General features: G+C 37.5%; 3 protein-coding genes across 3 annotated transcripts; all 3 read left to right on the top strand.

The window, feature by feature from the left end:
* Positions 1 to 4810: 4810 nt before the first annotated feature.
* On the top strand, positions 4811 to 15404 carry sp6 (Sp6 transcription factor). Its single transcript, XM_032564082.1, has 2 exons — positions 4811 to 4959; positions 11220 to 15404. The coding sequence occupies exon 2, from the start codon at positions 11311 to 11313 to the stop codon at positions 12211 to 12213; it is 903 nt and encodes a 300-aa protein (XP_032419973.1). The 5' UTR covers positions 4811 to 4959; positions 11220 to 11310; the 3' UTR covers positions 12214 to 15404.
* A 1831-nt stretch (positions 15405 to 17235) lies between these two features.
* On the top strand, positions 17236 to 20896 carry cwc25 (CWC25 spliceosome associated protein homolog). Its single transcript, XM_032562446.1, has 9 exons — positions 17236 to 17418; positions 18140 to 18312; positions 18400 to 18636; positions 18735 to 18804; positions 18982 to 19130; positions 19338 to 19389; positions 19804 to 19997; positions 20118 to 20285; positions 20374 to 20896. The coding sequence occupies exons 1-9, from the start codon at positions 17401 to 17403 to the stop codon at positions 20483 to 20485; spliced, it is 1173 nt and encodes a 390-aa protein (XP_032418337.1). The 5' UTR covers positions 17236 to 17400; the 3' UTR covers positions 20486 to 20896.
* A 736-nt stretch (positions 20897 to 21632) lies between these two features.
* psmb3 (proteasome 20S subunit beta 3) lies at positions 21633 to 26429 on the top strand. The gene is made up of 6 exons (XM_032562447.1): positions 21633 to 21798; positions 23148 to 23332; positions 23462 to 23569; positions 24280 to 24457; positions 24918 to 25012; positions 26236 to 26429. The coding sequence occupies exons 1-6, from the start codon at positions 21796 to 21798 to the stop codon at positions 26282 to 26284; spliced, it is 618 nt and encodes a 205-aa protein (XP_032418338.1). The 5' UTR covers positions 21633 to 21795; the 3' UTR covers positions 26285 to 26429.
* Positions 26430 to 26933: the final 504 nt, after the last annotated feature.

Genomic DNA, 26933 nt, shown 5'->3' with positions numbered 1-26933 from the left:
CGTTAGTGCGGCAGCATTGAAAATGTTTGCTGTCTCTCACTGAGCACTTATATGAGTAAATGTAACCAGATGTAGGTAGTAACTAGTTAAATGTACTCAGTTACATCTACTTAAGTAACACTTTGGAGAAAATGTTCAGTCATATTTGGAGTGGTTTTACTAGGCTGCATTTTTTTTACTTTTGCTTGAGTTAAATCATGAATATCTTTATACCTACTTCAGTAACATTTCTGGATCCTCAACATTGACTTCAATGAAATTAAGGACAGGCTTATTTTAATCAAAAATTCACACACAAACCTGAAGTTTGAACCTGAACTTCATAAGTTTTATATTGACGGAAATCAGCAAAAGAAAAATGTTTCTTTTGCCGAGAAGCTTACAGCAGAAGTGTAAGCTTCTCAAAAGGATTAGCCACACCGCTAAGAGTAAAGCTGGAATTAGTTTAGCTTTAATAAATGATGGTAACATGTTGTAATTGCTAATAATTAATTGGTGTCTTACAACTTGGTCTGTCCATTGCAACTCAAAGCAAGAAAATGATACTTAAAAATAATGAAACACAAAGTGAAGGCACTTTCAATGATTAATCAATGCAAAATGAATAAACCTGTTTTACCTCTGTTCTTCAAAGGAGTTGACAAATACACCAAATATGTTAATAAACTTAGTCATCAGAGTTCATTTCTCCACGTCATTCGACCAATCTTTGAAAGATGAAGCTGCAGCAATGATTACATTATCTCATTATAGTGTAAACTATCTCTCTACATGTTGTAATCCTTATCTTCTCTGGAAGAGATATCGGTGGTTTTCTTGTAATGAGGCTGGTTCAAAATAAGCAAACTCAATTTACACTAATTACCACAGGTTATAGGAATAAGGTGGAGAGCCAGGTCAAAATGACAATCTGCTAAGTATGATGAGGCACTTTTTAGCCTCTTGACTAAATCAACTAGCATTGTTACGTTTCTTTTACTCGACTCACTTCCCAAAACCATAAACCCAGAGGGATGAAAAAGATTAAAAACTTGTTATCTTATATTCTTTGCATCAACTCACCACAGCAAGCACACAAAGAAGAAGCTACAGATTGACATATAGGAATGTAAACATCTTCATAAAGGTTTTTTTTTTACACTTTGTGTTTTCTTGTTCTTGTATAACGAGTTCAAGAAATTATTTAAAGCGCTGCAGTTTCACATAGCTCTGAAATCCACCACACGGATTCTGATGCTTAGAAGACAAAAGCAAATGTAATCACTTTAGAAAAAAAAACCTCTTCGGAAAGATCGTTTAAAGAATCACAGACGTTTTCTTGTAGACTCACATAAAAAAGCAATATGTCAGCAGACACAGGAATAAAAGCTATCAAACAAGCCATCCAAACATATTTTAATCATTAGGAGAGTTAGTGAGCCACCGACACAAAACTGCACTGTAATTAAATGCTATCTGGCAGACTCTTTCTGATTGTGCTGCATTGTATTCATGAGGAAATAAGCTTAACTATTTAAGGATGTCCGTAAACACCATTTAGACGTGGTGTGTGGTCTGAGCTCCTCTGCATCATCCAGAAACTCATGAAACATGCAGTTTTGCATCCTGATTTACTTCAAATAATCCCTCATTTTTTTTTCAGATTCTCAATCACACTTTATAGAAGATGTGTTACAGCGTATCATTATAGGCAAAGCTCTAACGTCAAAGAAAATGCTCCTGACTTGGAAGCTCAGTCTTTGTGTCACTAAAGCGAATCAAATAAGTGGTGGGTTGAATTAGAATTGTGCTGCTCGTATATCCTGAATATCCTGTGGTGTAGCAGGTCAAACTCAGCATTCGTAAAGTGCTGCTTCAGAGAAAGAGGTCGTCTGTGATCTGTGTTTGTCAGTCGATTTGAAGCTCCTCCACCAACATGCTGTGACAGGACAGAAATTAACTCAGAGGAAGGCCAAATTAAAAACAAAAAAACGGTCCTCAAAAGAAGATAAAAAATATTAAAATAATTTAAAGTGCAACTTCTATTAAACATCAACATCTTAGGAGCTTGGCATGTTATTATAATTTTATTAAGTCCATAAAGATTCTTCCGGTTCACAAATTGGACCAATTTTCTTTTCAACAGAACCTTTCATATATAAAGCGCTCTAGAAAAAATTTTTAAAAGACCACTTAAAACTATCAGTTTCGCTGATTTTACTTTTAATAGGTAAATGTTTGAGTAAAATGAACATTGTTGTTTTATTCTATGAACTTCTGGCAAGCAGAAATTTTGTATTTGTTTGAAGAAAAAAAAGAAACAAACAAACAAACGGAATGTCATTTTCCATATACCATATGGGAAACTACAGTGTTACTTGGTCGTTTTCCCACCTCTGAATGTGTCAAACACAATTTAATGCTGCATATTTGGACCTGGATTGTTCTCCTTTTATATCTTTTATAAGATTGTTTAACTGATAAGTCAATGTATGTACAAAAACATAGAATAATTTTTGATGAGTAACAGATTTTGTTTTTAATCTAATGTGTGGAGTTTTATGCCTAGTTAAAATTTCAAAAAAAAGTGAAAACAAAACAGGTTAAATACTGTATTAAAGGTATTATATTCAGTGAACCCCCACAGCATAAAAACCTCCCTAGAGCATGCTTGCAGTTGATCACACAGGAAGACAAAAAACTAGAAAAATTAGAAAAATATCCAAAAGTTTTAATAAGGGCTAAAATAGGACCTGTTTTAACTACCTGCCATTGTCAGATTGTTACGGGTCTCTGACAAGCTCTTATAAAAACTTTTGGGTATTTTTGGAGTGCTAGTTATTCCTATTTTAGTATTTCTTCAGAACAAGGCAATCTGTTAGTACTTATGGTACTTGGCCGGCCTTTAGTTCTATTCCTCAGAAATAACGCTATTAATTATTTGCAAGGTAAATTCCGTGAATAACCGTGAATTAGAGCTACTAAGCAACAGAGGCTTGAAATATGAGCTGGTCAATCACTTAGCTCATCGGGCACTTTGCAAAAGTGTGGAAAAAACTTTTCCAAGTACAAACAACAGTTAAGCAGGACTAAATGTTGGTGGATAATTATGCTGTCTTACACTGTAGCTCGAACTTGGATCTGGAAATTACCAATCCTAAATTCACCATGTTCCAGTTCCCAGTTTTAAAAAAGTGGGATTTGGAAATTTATGTCATAAGGAGTTCACACGTATACACAATGCTACAATTAAAAAAAATCTCCACTCTGGAAGACTGTTTTTCTTGTAAAATCCCTATTTGTTTGTTGACAGGAGATGCAGACAATGTACATTTTGCCAGGTATCCTTGTTAATGTGGACATGTTCTTGCGTCAAAGCTCCATGTCCTCAGGAGTCAGCAGCTTCCAGGGGAGGAGACGTCACAAGGTCCTGATCCACCAGTCAGCAACGGATTTGTAACGAGACACGTTACAAAACCAATAGTATATTTCTTTCACATTTAGAATGAAGCCAAAAATGTCATCAATCTGTGACTACAGTTAAAATCTTATCACTTGACTAAAGCTGGTTTCACATTCAAGAACCTTGGCATGTATTGAAAAGACTCCTTTTGAAATATAATATATGTATACATGAAAAAAAAAACATTTACACTTTAGAGGTTTCTGGATTTTATGTGGTTGTGGCTAAATCAGAAATGTCCAACAAGTGCATTTCGAAGGGCCTTAGAGGTTTTTTGGGGTGGAATGTTTTTGTTCTAACATTGTATTTTCTCTGCAGTTTGTATCTTAGAATATTAGCTACATGTTCCATAGAAAAGGTTTTACAGTACTCTGAGTATCACTGATTTAATGAGATAAAATCTGGGAGAAGAGACAGGGAGAGGTGTATTACTGAAGCTATAACCAACTGATTTATTTATACGATATGTTTGAACATCTAATTTTTCACTTGACATAATTTATGAAATAAAGAACTGGAACTAAATTTTGAAAGACAGGGTTATTTTCTTCTGTTTAGCAGTGTTGTTTGGAGTACAGCATTTAATTAAGACCAGCTGGGAGGGAAGGGCTTACCTAATTAGTAGTGCTTACAAGGATACAGAAAAAATTTTAATTTATGAATTGATTATTTAGAAGTTAACGCCTGAATACAGTGCGGCTCCAGCACAGATTTTTTCTTGTAAGGTACACTTTGTACAGTCAGTTTTTAAAACCCTTATTAGATTTTTGTTTTTTTTTAAAATCATTTTAAAGTCGATATGGTCATTTTAGCATTTATGTTCATATATTATGAACATAAATGCTCATTTGTAGCTTTGACATTATATTTGAAGTCCTCTATAATTGGGAGCTCAGTTTACTTATGTTTTGGGCCACGTTTGTTTAAAACATCTGACAGCCATGTTCTCTTTATAGATAATATTTGTTCAAATTTAAAGTGGGGCCCTATGTTAGCTAGACATCAACATAACCTTTTGTGGGATAAAAGAAAAAAAGCAAACAACTGGTAAACTTCTCTGGTTGCCCTCAGTGTTGTTGGTTTATTGACCCAGGCAGCAACAGCTGATTGTCCTGACGGATTAATTTTGAAAAAACCACGAATTGACAATATGGAGACGAGGTATGAAAAGCACTCATATGGTCTCTGAGTTACTTGAGGCAAATGATTTGCCGCTTACCCCGCGTCTTCCCGCAGCAAACCGTTTCCTCACCTCCAGCCGAAGAGGGACTTCATCTTCAAAGCGGAGCCACGCTCGCTGCAGCTGCGAGGGGGCGGAGCCTGTCGGGGCTGAAGTCCCGGAGCCTATCATAAAGTTAGAGTCTCAGAGTGCTCCTTACCTGCGCGCCGAGCCGTTTCACCTGGACCGTCACATGAAATATGATGAGGATTTTACCTTCGTCTGCGCACTTCTTCTTGACGAGTAGAAGGCAGGTTTATATCCGACGGAACGCAGCCGCAGCTCCGAGGACGCACAGGTAACTCAGCGTAGGGTTTTCATATTAATATATTGTGCTTTCACTGCGACGTTTTGGTTAGCCAGGAATATAATCTGCAGCAGAAGCAGCAATCTGCCTTTAAAGAGTCTCTACACGCCTCCGCTCATAAAGAAAGGTGGGGGTTTTTTTCTTGTAAAAAAAAAAAAAAAATCAGATTATAACTTTAAGCAACGTCATAAAACTTTTACTGATTTGAATCCATCAAAAACGATTGATTGACGTTTTAAGTGCACAATCTAAAGTTCTTTTTTCCCCCAAAGGCCTCCAAAAACTATTTATTTTTGAGGAAAGCAAATCTAACTCGAGGTTATAGTTACGCATGAAAGCAAGAAACACAATTTGGCTTTCAAAAGTTTCAGTGGCACTTTAAATAAAATTAAAAAATAAGTTAAACAAACTCATTTACATTTTGTATGCATTTCTTTAATTAATAAAAAAAATATCCTGGGTCGAAATATGAGTGAATACAAACTGCATTGAAATAATAATGCATAGTAGTAATAATAATAATAATAATAATAATAATAATAATAATAGCACAAAAAACAACCTACAAATGCAAAAAAAATAAATAAAATTTGTATTGATCTAATAAAACTGTAAAAACAGGGGCTGGGTTAAAAGTAGCACGTTAAACGAAGCTAAAATGCAGTGAATGCATGAGACATTATCAACATGGATGAAACCAAACGCATGACTTTCTTGTGACACTACCTTGTTGTTTTCTCTACAACAAAAAGTAAAAAGACGGTAAAAAGAAACACTGTTTGTTGTTTCTTTTTCTGTTTGTTGTTCAAATAATCCCTCATATCTTGTATTTTTACATCAGTCTGGACTCATGGATCTGTTTTGTTTTATATGAATTCAACTTGTAGGTTTATTACGAAGTGCAAACTCTCTTGATCAAGTACCCTGTAGTTGTGTTTATTCATTAAGGCCAGCATAGTTAATCTCCATCAAAAAGAAAAGAAAACATCATTATCTGCAGAATTTTCAGATTATTTGTAGTTAAATGTTCTTAAAATGACCTGTGCAGGCCGTACCCCGTGTCTCGCTCCCCCCACCACTATGTCTTCCTGGCATAGACAATAAATTGACGCACTTACAGTGTCAAAAATCAAATGATTGCATATTAAGTCCTCAAATTACTGCATTACTGCAAATATAATATATTATTGAGGAATTGCTTATTGAAATATATCTACGCATTTTACTTAATGTTTAACAAAACATTTATATCCATAAATTGCTATATATCTAAATATGCACACATAAAATACAACAAATATATTAAAGAAAATTAAGTTTAAGTAAAGTTTATCATTAATTTCCATTATTTGTGTTTTGATTTTTACAATTTCATGTAAAGGTTGGATTCATGTATTTGATTATTGAGATGGCACAATTAAAAAGTGGTTTCACTCCTTGAAAATTAGGTGATTTTGGTGATACTTTCAAGCCAATGCTAAGTATTGATACCCTTATCTTTGCCACATAATTGTCAATGCAAAGATGAAGCGTCTGTTTAGCTATGCTGTCCCAAATTACCTGATCTCCCAATATACCATGTCTCCACCCTGAGGAGGAGAAAATGCTTTGCTTTACTCTGTCAGTTCTTCATTTCTTTGTCATTTAAGACTTAATAGATGTTTATTAATAATTTTCTGTTTAATAATAGTGTTATAAACTATACAATAGAATAGACACAACCCTTACTGTCCTGTAAAGAGGAAAATCAGGTGCAACGGTAGCAACAGACTTAAAGGTCGCACCGTAAAGTTCTTAGTGTTAAAAAACATGAGCAGCAGAATAAGAGAAAATTCAGATCAATGACTGTTGACTCTTGTAAATTAACGCTCAGTTGTTGTTTGGCTACCCAGACAAAATGAAAAGATATAAAAATGTTCCTAAAGTTTTCTGTCACGCTTTCTGCTTTTTAAAATATAGTAAACAAAGAAAAAGCAGAGTTTTCCTTTTAAAGTTTTTAGGGTGTAAACCCGTGCTTGGGAATCCCATAAATCATTCAGGATGTTAAGCTGCCATTCATATCTGAAGTATTTCTGCAATTAATCATACACTTAAGAGAGCGCAGAAGAGATTAGCACAGATTAGAACTACATGCGTGTCTGCGTCTGCATGTCACCAACTTAATCCATTGCTCAGGTGTACAAAAACTTTTTTTTACGACCTACCAGGTTTTTCAAGTCAACCTTGGTCATTCCAGCAGGAATTAGTGTTTTGTTTTAACATGTTACCAGAGCGCTTTACTCAAACGTAGCTGCTGCACTGAGGTCTGAAGCGTTTGATTTAGTCAGAAAACTGTTTGAAGTTTGTCATTACAGACTCGTCTGAAGTGGCCCCTGCCAAGCTCCGGCTCCACTCCATCCATCTTGTACATTTAGGCAGGTTAAAACAAACAGCCTAAAAAAACCAGTTGACCCAAACGAGTTCCCACAGACAGTCAGGGGTCAACAGATGGGATGTGATGAGACAGATAATAAAACTTGACTTGTGGGTTCAATAGGAAAAGGTCTTCACGTAGTAAAAACTTCTTGGACTTCAAATAAACCACATTGGGGTGTTTTTTGTGAACCCAGAGTTCTGGTAAAAATAGATCAGGGCAGCCCTGGATTAATTTAAGTCAGCAGGAAAAATATGCAACATCAGGGCAAATGAGTTATTAAAAAGAGCCATCAAACTGGATTGCTAAATAAATAATATTTGGGTTAGAATGCATTATTTTTATGTTTATTTCAGTTCTGCAGTAAAAATGTTCAGAATAAAGATTTCTGAAAGTTTTCACTGATCTTATTACCAGTTCCTTGATCAAGGGATAAATGATGAACACACCTAGCACACAGTTGTGTTAACAACTTTACAAGACTAAGGCTAATATTAGCTTAAGTGAACAAACTTCCTATACAGTTTCTAATAAAATCATTAACACAACCCACTGATATTAACACTAATATACCAGCTTAATTTTACAATCTTTTTGCTTAAAACGACCCAACTTTTATTCCGACAGTGTAAACTTACTATTATGGGATAAAGAAGTAACCCAGCAGTGTCTGTGCATGCAGTTCAATGTACGTCAGGTTAACAATAGTTTAATTAGGATTACAGCTAAAGGATTGGGTTTAAGGTTTGATCCTGTACTCTGAGGTAGGTTAAAAAATAAGCTAAAACTATGAATTTATAAAGTTATCAATTGGGTTGAACAAAATAAACCAAAGAATTAATTACTTTTGGTTGTTTTAATTTATGCACTAATATCGAATAGACAACATTGTATGAAATATTTTTTATTTATATCTACCTTTTGAGCAATTTAGTCAAAACGTTGAACATGGCTAGCACTAGCTTGTCCTACCTACTTAGCACTTCAAAAGTGAAGATTAATAAATGACTTTAGGTTAACAAACATATTTTCTACTAACATGAACATGATTATTCAGCATCATTTCACCATCTTATTAATTCTTATTTCATCCTGTAGGAAAGGTCAGTAGAGCCTGATCAAGTCATTGTATGGTTCAAAATGGCGGTCTGTGGAGAATGATGACACTTTGTCCCGTCTCCTCTCAATCCAGATAAACTTGGACACAATTTTTCACACAGTGTTTGCCCTTAAACCAGCCAACTTCTTCAGCAGCAGGATGAATCCAGCATTTGGATGGAGAAAATAACCCAGATGATTTAGTGTCCAGAGTAACGTGTACATCAGGCTAACAGAACATTTATTACTACAGTTGCAATCCAAAAGGTGTCATGTTAAAACTTTTGGGCAAAGAACAACCAAGCTTACATTTTTCGGCAACATTGAGCAATCCAGGCCTGCATTCATTTGTAACAATATGAATGATTTATAGGTTTTATTCATAATAAAGAGTTAAGTTTTAAACCTCTAAAAATAGGCTAAAGAGACCAATAGAGTGAGATGAAAAAAATGACCTGGATTACTAATATCTGGTTTACATTAATTATTTTTAACTTTAATTATGTACCAACAACTCTCAGATAATACAGCATGAATTAATACCTGTCTTCGCTTACTGAGCAACTAATCAAATGTAAATGCTTAATAAATCTCGCATTAGCTTTAATATCTGTTTAGCAGGTAAAAGGTGATTCTTTTTTATTTTTAATTTATCTGAACAAACCTGTTCTTTAGCACACAACACCCTGACATGAAAATGATCATTCGGCAGCACTCTTATTTCCTCCTGTGGAAGAGGTTTGGTAACGACTGATCTGGTAGTAGTGTAATTCAAAATGGCGGTCTGTAAAGAATAACGACTCTCCTTCTAGTTTCTTCTTTAACCCAACAACCCGGGTCACAATTTTAGACCAAATATTTGGTCTTGCAGCAGCAGTAGACCAGGATTTGGGTTTTAGATTTAACCAACAGGTTCCTGTTTGCAAATCATTAATTAGTTGCGAATCAAAACCTCGTGATGAGTGCCTCCAAGTGTATAAAGACTTTTGTTAACGACTGGACTTTGTTAACATGTAAGTCGCAGTTGGAAGCACACATTAAGCAAGAATCACCAGTGCAGCTTGCTCTTCAGCGTTCCTCCCCCCATGTCGAGCCTCCGTTCGATGGCAGACTTGTAAAATGGCGTCTGTGCTGAGTCTTGGTCGGGCAGGTTTTATGACCAGAGAATTTTGTGCAGCTCTCACACTCCCTCAGGGCCCACCTTATGCCAGCTGTTTCCCTCAGGAACCAGGGGGCTCTCCCAGCCTTTCACTGGACGAAGGAAGATGCCGCTGTCTTCGTTTGTTTACGGGCTTAGAGGAGGACCATGTAGACATGAGCATCTTCAAAAAAAATGACAGAGTTAAAACTCAAGCTCCATGCTGGCTTGAAATAAGTCACCTTGACCTTTAACAGCAGACCTTTTCATCAGAGAGAGTCCGAACTAATTGTTTTACGATTTCATTCAGAGTAGAAAGTAGCTCTGAGTGGCTTTAACTTAGCTTTGATCCTCTTCGCTTTACTTCAGACTGAGCTGATTGAAATCTTTTGTTAGGAGTCCCTTACTGTCAGTAATACCACTGACTCCTTCCTGTAATGGTGCTCTCCATCAGGCAGCTTGTTGGGTGACCTCTTGTTTTTTTACAATGGGGCATTTCAGATATGCATCACCAAGTGATCTCCAGACAGACACCAGACTACTGCATTGTTTCCTGCTGTAAAGATAATTGTAGACATTCGTGATTAGAGTACTGGAAGTCAACATGATGGTTTTGTGCTGGAACCTGTTTGGTTTTATGTCCTGTTGGCAAAGTTCTCATTCACCTACACAAACATGTCCGATTTTAACAAGCTTTCTGTCACCTGTGGAAAATGGATAGGCACCTCCTACGGTACGCAACAGCTGACTGCCGATGACGCCGCCGAAATGTACGCAAATAAAAATTCCTGAGGCTTGTTGGGGACAGGATGTGAATTTAGAGCATGTGCCCATAATTATACACATAAAGTAATTGTTCTTGTGTTATTGTTGGGCTCCTATTCTCCAGCTACTGAATGTTGTTAGTTCACAGCTGTTGAAGCTTCTTTCGCCGCCAGTGTGTCAGAGGGAGGGCGCCTTACACGTCTTCTTCCATAACTTGTCCAGAGGGCTGTTGTTGTAAATCATGTGTGATTCACACACACACACGCATACCCCCCCACCCCCTCCGCACTCAAACACACACACATATACAAATATATAAAATACTTCTTCTGTCTACTAGGTTTTTATCTCCACAAGCCTCAGGGATGTACAAATAGGCTTTGGCCTGCAGCCATACCTCCCTGCAACTTCTTCCTCTACCAAACTGTTCTCTTGTCAACACTCCCCCTCACCCCCTACATTCATTTCTGCTAAATTTTTTTCCCCCTGCTGCTGCCTCTGCCTCCGTGCCGAGCCAGCGATGTTGTTTTCTTTGCGCTTGTCTTTGACGGTCCTTCATGGGAAGTACCTGGCAGCGGATGCATGTGGCAGGCCTTTGCCTGGACACGTCTGTCTCCCCCTCTCGTCTGTTTCCACGGCCACGCAGCGTGAGAACTGCGGTATCTATGGTAATGGGGGAGGTGTCCTCAAAGTTTATAATTTAAGTGCCTCAAACAGGGGTCTGCGAATTTAGTTTTGAAGCATTTCGTTCCCAGCGAAAGACTTGAGACTTGAGAGACTAAAATAGGTGAATGAAAGACTGGTTTGAGATGTGTTGTTTTTTTTTTGTCTCTGCAGGTTTTCTTCTCAGAGCTGCCTGAAAAGACACTGATCAACTCCTCAAGCCGCTGACATAATTCAGAATCTTACACCTGCACCACCGGCATTCATGGCCCACCCTTACGAGCCCTGGTTAAGGACAGCACCATCTAGTGGCAGCTCTGAAGAAATGAACATCCCGTCCTGGTGGGACCTCCACCGCGATGTGCAAGCCGGCAGCTGGATAGACCTGCAGACTGGGCAAAGTGTTGGCGTGCCCTCAGTGAGCACTGGCAGCTCCATGGGACTGCAGAACTCTTTAGGCCCGTATGGCTCCGACCCACAGCTGTGCACCATGCCCCCGGCTCAGCACACCCCCACCTCACACTCGCCCCACCTCTTCCCGCTGGACGGCTTCAAGATGGAACCACTGGGACCTGAAATGCTGCAGCAGGAAACCTTCTCCTTGGAGGAACCGCAGGAGACCTCTGTGTCAGCTCGGCCCAAGCCCCAGCGACGTTCCTCCTCTCGGGGCGCCGGGCAGACCATGTGCCGGTGCCCCAACTGCATCCACGCTGAGCAGATGGGCCAGAGCGCCGACGACAGCAGGACGAAGCACATGCACAACTGCCACATCCCTGGATGTGGCAAAGCCTATGCTAAAACCTCCCACTTGAAGGCTCACCTGCGCTGGCACAGCGGCGACCGGCCATTTGTCTGCAACTGGCTCTTCTGCGGAAAGAGGTTCACACGCTCTGATGAACTGCAGCGCCACCTGCAGACACACACCGGTGCCAAGAAGTTTAGCTGCGCTTTGTGCCCACGAGTGTTCATGCGTAACGACCACCTGGCCAAGCACATGCGCACCCACGAGTCCCCACCAGGGCATGGGGAGGAGAGAGTAAATGGGGATGGGAAGGGTTTTGATGCACCCACACCGACACAGTCATCGTCTGACAGCACAGAGCCTCAGCTGAAGCTGAAATGTGAGATAGACCCCTCGGTTTCAAACGTGACAGGGCAGTCTGGCTAATTTTATCACTTCCAGGAGATGTTTGGTAGTAAGAGAGTTCAGTCCTCTCTGTCACAGAGAGAGAATAGTTTTATAATAGAGTAGAAGAATGGTTTGGACACACTATTACTGATGAAAGCTGGATGGAATGTATGCAACTCCTGTGGTAGTGATAGAAGGGATGCTACAGCACACAGGAAACACAGGGTTGTATGCGTTGTGCAGCTAAAACTCTCCTCTGTAGATTTGAAAAGGAATCAAAGAAGAGCCAGAGGTGCAGCGTGCTGCTCGACCCGCCAGCAGACCAGAGGACGGACATGAGTCCAACTGAAAACAGATGTTTACGTGAAACTTGTTGAACATGTTACTGAAAGTGAGGAGCAGGTCTGCTTCCAACTTTTTAAAAAGGAGACAGTGATAATATTTTTTGTTTGTATTTAATATTCTGACTACATGAGTGCAGCCCACTGTACCAGGAGACAAAACTTTTTATTTTCTGTTGAGAGCACACAGACTGAGAGCCTTTTTTTTTGTTTTATTGTGATAATATAATATAATATAATATAATATAATATAATATAATATAATATAATATACAGTGCCTTGCAAGAATATTCATAAATGTTGAACTTCCATGTTTTGTCTCTTTTCAGCCACATTCAATTTACCGGTACTCAATTTTATTTGACAGAACTACAGGAGAATTAAGTTTCCTTCTACTTAAGAAGTAGAAAGAAACTGTTAAATGGTTTTTAACATTTTATAATTAATAGTAATCTCAATAGTGTGACATCTAGTTGTATTCAGTCCTCGTAGGTCAACACTTTGTAGATGCGTATTTCTGTGCAGTTCGAGCTGTAGGTTTTGTGGAGGAAGTCTCTACCACCTTTGCACATCTGAAGACTGAAACTTTTATTCTGCATTTATTATGCTTCGCAAAAGACCTAAAACTCAGGTGAGATGGAGTGAACGGAATTTTTCTAGATCCTTCAAAATAGGATTTAGGCCTGTACTTTGACTGGGCCATTCTAGCACGTTTGTTCTTTGAACTAAACCTAAACCATTGTCACTATGGTTGCATGTTCAGAGCTGTAGTTCTGTTGGAAGATGAACCTCCATCTCCGTCTCGAGTCTTTTGTTTCTTCCAACCAATTTGCCTGTCCTTGCTGAAGAAAAGCTTCCCAACAGCATGATGCTGCCACCACCATGATTTACTGTGGGGATGGTTGGTTAAGGTTGATGCAGAGTATTACTTGCACACATGTTGTGAGTCTAGGTAAAGTGTTTCATTTTGTTTTCTGTGTTTCCTACATCGCTTGTGGTATGAATATACTTCCTGAGCCATGTTTCAAAAGTAAACATGTACTGTACAACTCCTCCGGGGTCTCTCATCTGTACCACTGATTATTACTGTCTACTGTGCTATAACATTCCTTTGCTCTAAACCTCTCCACCATTGCATCCTGACCTTTCTGCTGTGTTCCTTGGTCTTCATGATGCTGTTGTTCCTCTGACCTCTGAGGCCTTAAAATGACAGTTGGAGTTACTCTGAGGTTAAATTGAAAACAGATAGACTCTGTCTACTCATAGGATTACAAAAGTAGTTAATAAAACTTGAATTTATTTAGCGGTATCAGAATAGAGGGGTAGGACTGCAACTCTACTCTGACTCTGCACTTTTCAGATTTTACTACATGAAGATATTTGAAAACCAGGCATATTTCTTTACCTTTCAAAATTTTGCACTACTTTGTGTTGATGTATCACTTTAAATCACACTAAAATACATTAAAGTTTGTTGGTAGTAATGTGACAAAATGCAGAAACATTATGAATATCTTCGCAAGGCACTGTACGTATAACAATTTGGGAATTTCATGCACTATAACCGCTAGAACTGACCAAACATTATGTTCCTTTTTCACCTAAACAATGGTGCTAAAAGACTTGAGAACAGGAAAATGTGAACAGGTGCTCGAGATGAAACAAACCAAGAACAAAAGAGCCACTTCAACGACATGAAGAAGTCGAGACCCACAGACCCACAACAAACCGAGACATGGACAGAAAGATGCCGTCTGGTTTGATGAATCCAGGTTTCTGTTGTGACACGCTCAGGGACAGCAGACACATCTGGAAGCAGAGCACAAAAACAAGCCAGCCTCTCCATCCTGTTGACGCCGCAGGTTGCAGGTACTGAAAGACACGTCCAACACGAAGAAGCACAAGACTCTGAGCTGCACTTGACAATTTTGTCTTCCTAACAATAGATCAAATGGTTGTGTGTAATGTGAAAGAGGTAACAGTTGTTGAGTGCTATCACCTATGTCCTCTGCACTTTGCCTCAACATCTATTTTGATGTCTATTTTGTCTCTGATTTACTGGTTTAAAGCCCCCCTGCTCAATTTATCCATATATGCAGTAACAGATATTCAAATATTTATATTTTAAAAACTAATTATTGCCTTGTAGCTCCACCTAAAAAGAATACAACGGGCCCCATTTGGCAGCCCCGTTATTTAGCACTACTCATAAAACAGAACAGAGGACTTAGATTGGAGATTTAAAAGGAAAAGCATGATAATGGAATGAAGCCTTTTTTGGAATTAAATATGTCTCCAAATGAGTTAGAATAACATTGTGTCTGTTAGAGCCCCACAGATATTTATTAACAACTTGTTGGAAAAGAAAATGGCTTTTATATATTATTTTTACAATTCTGCTGCCCCCTGCAGGTCATATGCATTCCTAAAAATGTAAAGAAAAGCTAGAATACCTGATGACTTTTCTTTTTCAGGAATGAAACAATTAGGTTACTTATATTTGGTTAGATTGTTTTAAATATCAATGTTATATGATCAGTAGTGGTGTAGCTTTATAGGATGTATGCAATCCATCACAAATTACAGGCAGATTTCTACATTTTAGGGAGCTTTTGATGATCAGAGACTCACAGTTGTATTTATGTATAGAAGATACATTAGAATAAAGGGCTTAAACATTAGTCAATTATTGTTCATTGACTAGTATTAATGTTATAAGTTGTTGATGTTTTTATAGATAGACTTATTTTATTTTATAGACATTTTCTAGTGGTTCCTGTAGTTGATGTAACAGTTTTTGGAGACTGTAATAGAATAATTTAAATACCATAATAATTTGTAGTTAATTGATTATTGTCCCTCATTAATAAATCTGATAAAGAAGTGCACTAAGTCTGTTTGTATTTTATTTATAGAATAAATGCTTGTAACAGTGTTGGAAACCAAAGTCAATCTACTTTTATTTAATTCAGTGCTTGGGGTAAGTGGATATTTTCTGATTTTATCGCTTTGTTTCCGGGCCAGTTCACTTGCAGGATTACTCAAAAACATATGATGCTGGATCATGTCCAACTTTTACAATTTTTTAGAATGAATGTATCTGGCTCAAAAACAAAACTTTGATCAATATGTATCAGTATTTTATTTTTGGGGTTTATTTTCCTAAAACACCAAAACTGTTAGAACAAGACAATTAACACCCTGTAGAATGTAGTACATTTGATTTCTGAAGATTTCATTGAAAAAAATTATAACATACACTATATTGCAGAGAGTTTCTCTACCACCCATCTCAGTCATTGACTTCAGGCGTTTCAATGACTTCCAGGTTCACATGTGCATGAAATCCAGCACATTGGCATGCTGCTTACTTCTACAAACCTTACTGAAAGAATGGGTCACTTTAAGGAGTTCCATAAATTCCTCCTTGGTAGCATGTGAAGATGCCTCATCTGCAAAACAGCTAGTCCTGAAATTTGCTCACAGCTAAATAGTCTACTGAACTATTAGAGGTAATATAACAAAGTGAAAGTGACTGCGAACAGCAACTCATTTGCTACAAACTTGTAAACTGCATAACATCACATATGATAAAACAGTGCAAATTGCACAGAAGTCGTTTTTTTTTTTTCCCAAATTTCATGTGGCTTTCAGATTAACTCAAGAACTGTGCGTGGAGAGCTTAATGGAGTGGCTTTTCATAGCTAAGCTGCTGTGCTTAAGCCTTACATCACCAAGACTAATGCCAAGTGTCAGATGAAGTGGCGTAAATCACAGCTACAGGACTCTAGAGCAAACGAGACATGTTCTCTGCAGTGACGAATCATGCCAGTTTAAAGGACGATTCTCGACGATTTGAAGTGAATACATTGTGAAGAGTGAATACATTGTGAAACTGTAATAAAGTTGGACTTGGCTCAGTTCAAGACAAAATAAGTCTTAATGCTTCAGCTTGCCACAATGTGGTGGACAATTCCACGCTACCACCTTTATGGGAAAAGTTTGGAGGTGCCTCCTGTTCTAATAGGATTTTGCACCAGTGCACAAAGCAGCAGCCAATTGGCCATATATTCATGGAAGTATCTTTTGTGGCAGAAGTTAAGTGACCTGCACATTCACCTCAAACTGATGAAAGACATTTGGAGTAAATTTGAGTGAAGACAGCAAGTCTTGCTTTATCATCCAACAACAAAAATCACAATTGTACTTCTGGAAAGATGGTAAAAAAAAAAAAAATCCCTCTTGAAAAAGTAAATGGCTAATAAGGTGTGTCCGCTTAGCGCTGAACCGCTAGAAGAAGCAGTAAGATGACAAAACACAGTGCTGAGATTCCAGAAACTGAATGATTTTGATGTCATGTTGGACAATTTTTGTAATCTTTAAATTGCCTGTCAACTACAATTAAAGCTATTACAACGAAACTATAATCCTCCTTTTATTTAGTCCTACTTATTGCCCAGTAAATTCTGACTTTCATTACTATATTTAAGATCTTGACATTTGAAACGTATTTATTGATTTAAAAAGCTCAAATGTATTATTATTATTATTATTATTATTATTATTATTATTATTATTATTATTATTATTATTATTATTATTATTCCATCCATCCATTCATCCATTTTCTCTAGTGGCGTCGGGAGGGCTGCTGGTGCCTAAAAGTAGGAACGAATTTTCTGTGACTGTTACGTTCAGGGGGAATAATTTGTTGCGCCATGTTCGTAACCGGAACTATTCGTTCAAAACAGGAAATGAGGAGCTTGACGGACTCCATTTTCTAGCTGTCGTTTGGGATTTCGTTGTTTTACGTTTTCTTTTTAAGGGACTCCTTTTGTCCGTCTTGTTTTCTGATTAGATTAAAAACCCAAACTAGAATCCAAAATGGGAGGCGGAGATTTGGTAAGTTTGATTTAAACACGTAGGCGAAAATATGCTTCACGTTACAGATAAACTAAAAAACTCCATTAAAAATATGTCAATTTAATGTACGCCTCTTTTCTTGCGTCTGCAGAGAGTAACGAGAAAAGCCGAGAATTAGTTTTGTCTTATCAGGATCTATCTTTTAGTTTTGCGAAATTTAATTTAACGTTGGTTTTGTTAATCTAACATTTAATGGTCACTAGTAAGCTAAGTAGCCAACGTATTCCAGTGTGTCACTTTAACAATTTTTTACAGTAAAATTATCATTACTAGTGAACAAACGACCAAATAAAGACCAAGAAATACAACAGTCATGAATTGGCCGTATTCTCCACAGATACTTAGACAATGACCCTGAACCGAGTCACATTGGAGTTGTTTAGTTCAAAGCATGTTTGTTCTAGAATGGCTCAGTCAAAGCCCGACCCAGTTTAGAAACTGGCCCGACTTTAAAACTGATATAAACTGATATCAATACACTTATACAAAGCTGATGGTGACTTACGCCAAGAGACGTATAGCTTTAGTTGTTGATTAAGGGACACTGAATACAACCACACCCAACACTTAATAGATTGTCATTATTTTCAGTAATATATATTCAACTTTCTGTTTGCATTATGTGAAAGTTGTAGAAATTGAGCATGAATCATTTTTGGCTGGCACTGAAGATAAATATTTCTACAATGTCTTTTCCCAGAATTTAAAGAAGAGCTGGCATCCCCAGACTATGAAAAACATAGAGCGAGTTTGGAAAGCTGAGCAGAAATATGAGGCAGAACGCAAGAAGATAGAGGAGCTCCAGAAGGAACTGAAAGAAGAGAGAGCCCGAGAAGAAATTACCAGATATGCAGAGGAAACGGGAGCCATCAAGTAAGCTAGACCTAACATCTTCAGCTACATTTATTTGGTGTCTACTGCCGTAAAATAATTGGGTTCCTTATTATTTTTACCCAACAGGAAAAAAGATGATCGGCTTGACTGGATGTACCAAGGCCCCGCTGGGCAGGTGTCCAGAGATGAGTACCTGCTGGGGCGTCCCATTGACAAGCAGATCACAGATCAGTACGAGGAGCCAGAGAGCGGCCCTTCAGCTGAGACCGGCCTCCTCCCAGGGTCGATATTCAACCCCACAACCCCGGCATCTGGCCTCGATTTGGCAGCAAAGATCAGGGAAGACCCTCTGTTCCAAATCCGGTCAGTAAATCCATCTTAATCCTGTAACTCCTGGAAATATATGAGCGAAATGGGAAATTTGCTCATATATGAATCATGAATTCATGTGGTTTTCACAGGAAACGAGAAGAAGAAAAGAAAAGAGAAGTTCTGACTAATCCAGTAAAGATGAAGAAAATAAAGGAGATGGTAATTACTGGTTTACATAAAATAAGGTTTTTGTGACATTCTAATAATGTACTTTACTTTGTACTTAGCCAAAAATTGACACAAACATAAAAACATTTGTATTAACATTTCTTCTTCAAAGTAATTCACATAGTATTATTGATATCTGTTTATTGTTACTTTCTTTTTTCTATATAGTTGCGTCAAAATCTTGACAAAAAAGACAAGAAAAAGAAGAGGAAGAAGGAAAAGAAGGAGAAGCGAGGAGACAAGGAAAAGAAAAAGGAAAAGAAGCATAAGAGGAGAACTTCAAGTTCAAGCTCAGAGGAAGAAGAAGACAAACACAGGTGTGTGTGGATGTGTGTGTGTGTGTGTGGAAGTAATAAACTGCAACATCTGCATAAAAATTTAAAGTTGTCTCCTTTTTTCTTTTCTTCAGATGAGCCAGAGTCTTGTTTTTAGTTGAAGTTATCTTTGATCGTTGTTTAGTTCTGTTTTTGCACAATGAAATATCATCCATTTGCATAGAATGAATTATTGTTGATCTGTTTCAGGTCAAAAGACGGTAAATCACGTTCGCGCCATCTTTCAGCATATGGTCTGCAGGTCAGTAAGAATCTTTTTTTCTGAATAAAAACTTTAAGCATTTTAGGGGTTATGAAAGACTTTATTTTATGAAAAATTGACAGGATGTATGTGTGTGGTTTTATTCCACATCTTATGAAAAAAAAATGTCTTAGTCTTTACTTTATGTGCAGATCATTAAATTAAACATAGATCAGCGGTCAACTAGCTCCTACCTTTAATGATCGCTTGAATAATGACCATTTGTCAACAGACTGGATTCCTTATTTCATTGTCTAAAATTTGTATCCACCCATCCAAGAATCACAGTTGACATGAAAGAGAGATCTTCTGTTGGAGTATGACGGGAACTACAGTTGTTTTATTAAGTGAATTTTGAAATTGGCACTCGAAAGGGAGATGCACGCAAGTAACTAGTGTTTTATTTCCTCTCAGCTTCCAAGCGGCAGACATCAGCAGGCTTCAGTGATGTCAAGTAACTCGGGGCACCGAGAGAGAAGCCGCTCACGATCTCCCTACAGGAACCACAAAGACAGTCGCTCTTACGCTTCCTCTTACAAGAAGGTGGAGGCGAGAGATCCCAGCCCACAGAGGGAAACTTACCAAAGACAGAGGAATCACGTGTCAAAGTAAGACTTCCTGATCAAAATGGCAAACATAAAATACTGTTTGAATATTAATCTGTTGTCTGGAGTTTTGTCTTCATCAGCACCCACGAGGAGGCTAATTCTCTATGTTGCTTTACGTAGGAAGCTTTCTGCAGAGGAACTGGAACGAAAAAGGCGTGAGATGATGGAGCAGGCCAAGCAGCGGGAGGAAGACAGGGAAAACAACGTGAAACGCTACAAAAGGCAAGACGAGCAAGATAAGCAGAGGGAACAAAACGCCAAGCACGACCGGCATGCTGGCTTCATCCAGTAAGTCCAGGCGGAAGAGGCTCCTTGTGTTGGATACAGTAATAGGTGCTTTTTGTTCAATTGGATCTTTTTTTCTTTTTTTTTACAGTAACATGAAGCTGGAAAGTGCTGCTAGCTCATCTTTGGAAGACAGAGTGAAGAGGAATATTCACTCCATTCAGAGAACACCAGCCTCCCTGGATAACTTTATGAAGAGATGATTACAGCAGATTAGTTTAATGACTGGAAACATGTTTTCAGACTTGCCTTATTTCTCAACATCTGACTTTTTAATGTAATAATTGAGACATAAAGGTAACATGGGAGCAGTCTAAGTGGAGAGCACAAGCCTCCGTCCTAAGGCTTTTATTCTCAAAAGCACATGATAGAGGAGGAAAAGTCAATCATAGTTGGTGGCTGATTTAGTCATGCCTATATCGAAAGAAACATTGATGAATAGTACTTGTACAGTATATTGTAAATGATTTTTAAGAGACTACATTGACCTGTTTTTTTATTTTTATTTTATCAGGATTGTTTATTTTATGTTCTACTGTAAGTTGGTTTAAAATGTAACTATTACTAGCCGTTTCATTATTTCCTTTGTTTATAAAGTATATCTAGCAGGAAAATCTGATTGTGTTTATGTTTACCAAACTAAACTCACATACACCAAATGTTTTGGAAAATCTACAGTCAATTTTATTTAGCACATTTAACCAACAAGGCAGGTTACTATGCCAGGTTACTTCAAATCATTTGGACTTAATGAACTAGTTTTGCACAATTTTCTATCTCAAACTTTTTCTGAAACATTGGAACTGAGTATGGACAAACCTGACAAAAGTTACACACTTAACATAGTACTAAAAAATTAAGATGTGTATCAACTAGCAGGATTTGTTATAAGCAGTGCCATTGTTGGTGTAGTGATGTCATTAAATTAGATTTATTCCCACAAATCTGGCATCATTAGAAGTCTCATTGGAAACGTGGAAGAAGATTCTCTGATCTGACGAGATCATTTAACTTTTACCTGTCTCTGGAGGAAAATGTAACATATGCATCATGCAGTGGGATCCTGCATGTTGCTGTTTTACAATGGACAAGTCACAGTCCATAATTAAGACAAATTAGAAATTGTAACAAAGCTTAAACTTTTATGTTCACAAACACTCTAAAAATTGGCAAAAATCCAAGTTATTTATTATTATTATTATTATGTTATTCAGCATCTCTTCATCACTGCCACCAAGATATCACTGTAATTTGTCAGTTTCGCTTTGCTACACCTCTACCAAACTATACCGGGAGCACTCGTCCAATGGCATCAGAGGTTCTCGTGGAGGCAGTTGACCAGCCAATGACATTATCCCATCGTGATGACGTTTAAGAACCATGTTCGTACATTCTCTGTGTTTCTAAATCGTGTAGTCATTCTCATTCTGGGGAGTTAAAAATCAGTTTAGACCAACGCAGGAGCGATTTACAAGCTTCTAGCTACTAACAAAGAGAAAACAACGCCCTCAAAATGGTAAGAGAACAATGTATTACTCCTCACATAAGCTTTTAGTTTAGAAAATAAATCATTTACGGCTACCAGAGCTGAGCTAGTAGCATTAGCATGCTAGTTTCAGTTTATGGCCAAAAAAATGATCAAAAATGATCTTGAGAGTACCAATTAAAACGTACCTTAATGTCATTGTGAGCTTTATGTTGTTAGAAAATGCTAATCAGTATAAAGGATACAAGTTCTAGCCGCTAAGGGAAACTTTTAACATAAGCTATGCGAACATTTTCTGCACAGAAGCTAAACATGTTCGTTTTAGTTTCCTGGATTCACTCTCAACTCATTTGTGGTTTAAATGAACACATCTCCCTCATCTGCCCTCAATACTTTGTTGTATAGTCTGAAAATATAAGTCTAAGCTATTTGCAATTATTTATCCATACGTCTATGTCTGCTCTGTCATTCTGAATTGTTCGTTTAGCTCATAGCTAATGTAAAGATTTCTCAGTGCTTTAGTTTTACATATTTTGAAAACTCTAAATCCCCAGGAACTGTTATGAAAGTGTGTAAAAAAAAATACAATTAAAAATGCATTCTTTACTAGTAGCACCAGTTCACCTTTTAACCCTAGGAGAGTTTTTATGCTTAAAATAATTGGTTCATTTAGCGCTACTCATTTGGTTTATAGTGTTGTTAATAAGAAATTGGTTACTATGGTATCACGGTATTTGCACCAAATATTTAAGTTTATTAGTTGGATCAGTTTTAACTCATGGATTTTTGTAACTGGAAATATTTCCCTGAAAATAATTGTTAAATGTAAGCAAGGGAAATGTCTCACCCAGCTGCCCAGTAATGTGCTGCAGCCTAATGGGAGAAATATCGCTGCTTTGCTTTATGCTTCATACACTGGAAAACACTCTGATTACTCTGACACTTTCTTAGGATCTCTCTTGACGGATTTAAAAACTTTCTCAAACGATCTGAAGTTTCTCAGTCAGGACTGCAACTTTTTTAGGATAACATCTGTGTTTTTTTTTTCTAATTTAGTTCACTGCTTATATTAGCACCTAGTTATTTATGTCAGTAAACTTTTTCAGGCTGTTGACCATTAATCATCACTAGGAGGACCTCCTCTTTTTTTTATTTCTAAAATCAATAATTAATTTAAACATCCTCCCTGCATTCAGTTTTAGCATGTTTCCCTCACAACAGCTGACAAATGAGTGGACCTTGTTTTTGTATAATAAGTCATTGACCTGGTGAAACAAAATCAAAGTCAGACTGTATTATCTGAAAATAATAATACAAACAAAACTAGTAAGATTTGTTCTTTGCATCTACTCTGACTGACTGTCCATCCTCTTATCCAGTCTATAATGAACTATAACGGTGGGGCCGTCATGGCCATGCGGGGGAAGAACTGTGTGGCGATAGCTGCAGACCGGCGGTACGGCATTCAGGCTCAGATGGTCACCACAGACTTCCAGAAGGTCTTCCCCATGGGAGATAGACTCTACATTGGGCTGGCTGGACTGGCTACTGATGTCCAGACAGTGTGAGTGTCCCTGACTTTAATAATCCATTTTCCCCACAACAAGAAAGTATTTGTCACAGAAAGGAGCAAAATATTGCAGATGTATGTTAGATGAATGATGGAAACTTGTTCTCTCTACATTGTGTTTAGAGCACAGAGGCTTAAATTCAGACTGAACCTGTATGAGCTGAAGGAAGGTCGTCAGATCAAGCCAAAAACCTTCATGAGTATGGTGTCCAATCTGCTGTATGAAAGGAGGTGAGTAAGTTTGGAGAGCTCCAAGTTTGTCTGTACAATCATTTTTCTGTTGGGTTTCAAGTTGAATCAAAAATCTGTTGGGTTTTTTTTTCTCACCTGCTGAAACATTTTTAGTACATCTTGAGTTCAAATGATGAATTCTGAAAATTGGTATTACCTCTTAGTTAATCTGCAATTCTACTTTTTATTGCAAAGTGTCATAGTTTCTGATTTCCAGTGACTCTTGCAGACAATTTGTGTAAATTTGATGCATTTCAAGGCGTCACTAAAGTATGGCTATACTGTGGTATATATTTAGATTAAAACATTTTCCAGATCTGGATAATTGTGGAAAGGGAAATGAAGTACGGAAAAATATTCGTTTTACCATATTTTATTCCATTGACTAAAATGTGTGTCCACTGATCTAGCTTCTTATAAATTAAACTATTTATCCATCCATAATTCCTCCAAATTACTGTCTGTCCGTTTGTATTGCTATTCATAAAATTACACTCAACACACTTAACAAGGCTAATAGGTCAAATTAATACCAGTTATGATACAGTATAACCACATTCAGAGTATCATGCCAAATGGTGTCAGAGGTAGCCCAGCAGACTGAATTGAGTTGCTACCTTGCAGCAGTTCCTCATACAGAGTGGAAAAAGACTTTTATTTTAGCATTGTGGTTATTGTCTTTTTTTTTCTTTTCCTTTTTTAAAAATTAGGTTCGGACCGTACTACATCGAGCCAGTGATCGCAGGACTAGACCCCAAAACCTTTGAACCGTTCATCTGCTCCCTGGATCTGATTGGCTGCCCCATGGTAACAGAAGACTTTGTAGTGAGCGGCACCTGCTCGGAGCAGATGTACGGCATGTGTGAATCGTTGTGGGAGCCGGACATGGTCAGTATTCACTGCAGCCGAGTGAGACTTAATGAAGTCATCAGATTTTTGACAGGAACCTTCACTGAGAGCTGCCTTCGCTGAAGGAACATGACGTGTACATGTTTGTTCAAACCCATTAATGATTTTTTAGTTAAAAATAAAGGACTAAAGGAATTTTTAAAATCTTTTTTCTCGAGACTTGTGTGCATCTGAATCGACAGCTTGTGTTTTCAGTTCTTCCATTTAAATGAAATGAACAACATGGCCACAGATCTTGGTTATAATAATAGTTCATTTTCTGGCAATCAACAGCCACATTACTTGGGATTCCTAATCACAAAGTCTTACAGTGATCATTGCTGTGTAAAACCGTGCAGGAAGTAAACCGTTGGCTTGTATTTCCATGTGACGCTGAAAATGTGTGAGCTGTTCGTAGCAATTCTTATGACTAAAATAATAAATGTTTGTGGTCCTGCAGGAACCAGAGGACCTGTTTGAGACCATCTCCCAGGCGATGCTGAATGCAGTGGATCGGGATGCTGTGTCCGGTATGGGAGTCGTCGTACATGTCGTGTAAGTGCAAAACGAACCCGTCTACCACCTGATCCCCTCTCAGGTGTTTGACATGGCCTGGAAAATTTTTTATTTTTCTGTTTTTGGTGCAGCTTTTACTTCATTTAAACAGTTTGTATATGGAACTTTGAGTACCTTTCCATTTTCCTAATTTGTAATGGAAATATTTAGACTAAAAAAAACATAATTTCTGTAAAATTTAATTGATTACAGCGTACTCTGTAATGACTTATAGAGTCATTCTAGAAGTGATTTTGTGTCTAATTGTATTGGAAGAACTGGAGCAGCAGAAGTTATTTTTTAAACAAGCCTTTACATAAAGTAATGCCAAAGAATATTTTTTCTACAGTGTAAAAAAAACAAACAGTAAACTATTTTAAATTAAAGGTTTCATCTTGCAATCATGTCTAAGCTCAACATGATCGTCAACCTCTAAATACAGATATTAAAATGTTGACTGGATACACCATGGCAATCAGAGTGACCTATTCTTTAATTTTAGAAATAATTGTAGTTCATCATCACTAAGAAGATTAGGCCCTTTTTTGGTTGATCAGATAATTTGCTGATAGTCATGTGAAAACAGGAAACACGATTAAATGTCTAGTTTACTTGAGGGAATAAACAAAACACCTGTGGGAAGCCAATTGGACCAGTACAGTCCCATTGTTGTCCCATTTCAGAAAACACATGAACTGACCTAAAAAGGAAAGAAGCCACATTTAATGAACTGATGAAGGTTCTTGTTCACAGTTTAAAACAATCCACAAACGCAGCATTTCAGCCACAGCAATGGTAATGGTAAAGCACAATGGATCAGATCTTATGGTATGGGGATGTTTGTCATATGAGGGTTGAATGCATCAAAATACTTGAGGTGACGTTGCTTCATGTCGATGGAGACAATTAAATGGAGACCAGTGAGAAAACAGCATCTTGTTTTCAGACCAACAAGCTTAGTTATATGGAGGGAACAGTGTGAGCACTGGAACTTAATCCAAAGGAAGCTCAGCTTGTGCTGATATTAAATGCATAATTTATGCAATATAAAACATTTTTAAAAAAGTAATCACTTCCTAAATAAATGTGATCAAATTTTCTTCATGTTTTTATTTGGAATAGAATTAGCAGTGTTCCCAATGCTATTATTTTGAGCACAGAACATTTTGCTGTAGGTCAAATTGCAGACCTGGAGGATTAATGTTGGTTTTAATCTTTCACAGAGAGAAAGACAAGATCACCACACGAACCCTGAAGGCCAGGATGGATTAGAGCATTTGTTTCTCTCTCTACACTTCCTTTCTGCAGTTGTTTTGTATAAAAATGATTCAAATACACCTGTTCTGTTTTCTTACTCATCTCTTCAATAAATAAATAAAAAAAATGGGTTTAAACAATAAACTCTTGTTATCTTTGAGCATGCTTGGTCCATGATTAGTTCGAACAGGCTTGGCTCTTGTCAGCCAAGGGATTTTGTTGCTTCCCATCTGGAGACTTGATGAGGTATAATACAGTAAATGAATGCATAATTTAATATTTGGTGTACCCTGCCTCTCACAGAGATGGGTATCTCCCTGGCAACCCTGTAAGGATAAGCTGGTAAAGCCGATGGATGAATGAAAACATGATTTACAAAAATATTTATTTCACAATTATTTTGTGGTTATGTGCTGTAGCTCATAAATTTGTTTTGTAAAATAGACTTGCTCAACAAGGTCAGTAGGTGGTGCCAATAGCAATCTTGTAAATATTAATTTACCCTGCACAAGTTATTTAATAATTTAAATAATGAAATTTTATGTCAACATATAATGCATTGATTGTACACGAAGTTATAATACTGAGACATTTATAAATTGAATAGTTTTGTTTAAAGAATATTTATTATTTATTAGCTTGTGAAGCCTGAACATAATGAACA

The sequence above is a fragment of the Xiphophorus hellerii genome, chromosome 5, assembly GCF_003331165.1.
Source record: "Xiphophorus hellerii strain 12219 chromosome 5, Xiphophorus_hellerii-4.1, whole genome shotgun sequence".
NCBI lineage: Eukaryota > Metazoa > Chordata > Actinopteri > Cyprinodontiformes > Poeciliidae > Xiphophorus > Xiphophorus hellerii.
The sequence above is the reverse complement of the archived record's forward strand: the minus strand, read 5'-3'. Positions and strand labels throughout refer to the sequence as shown.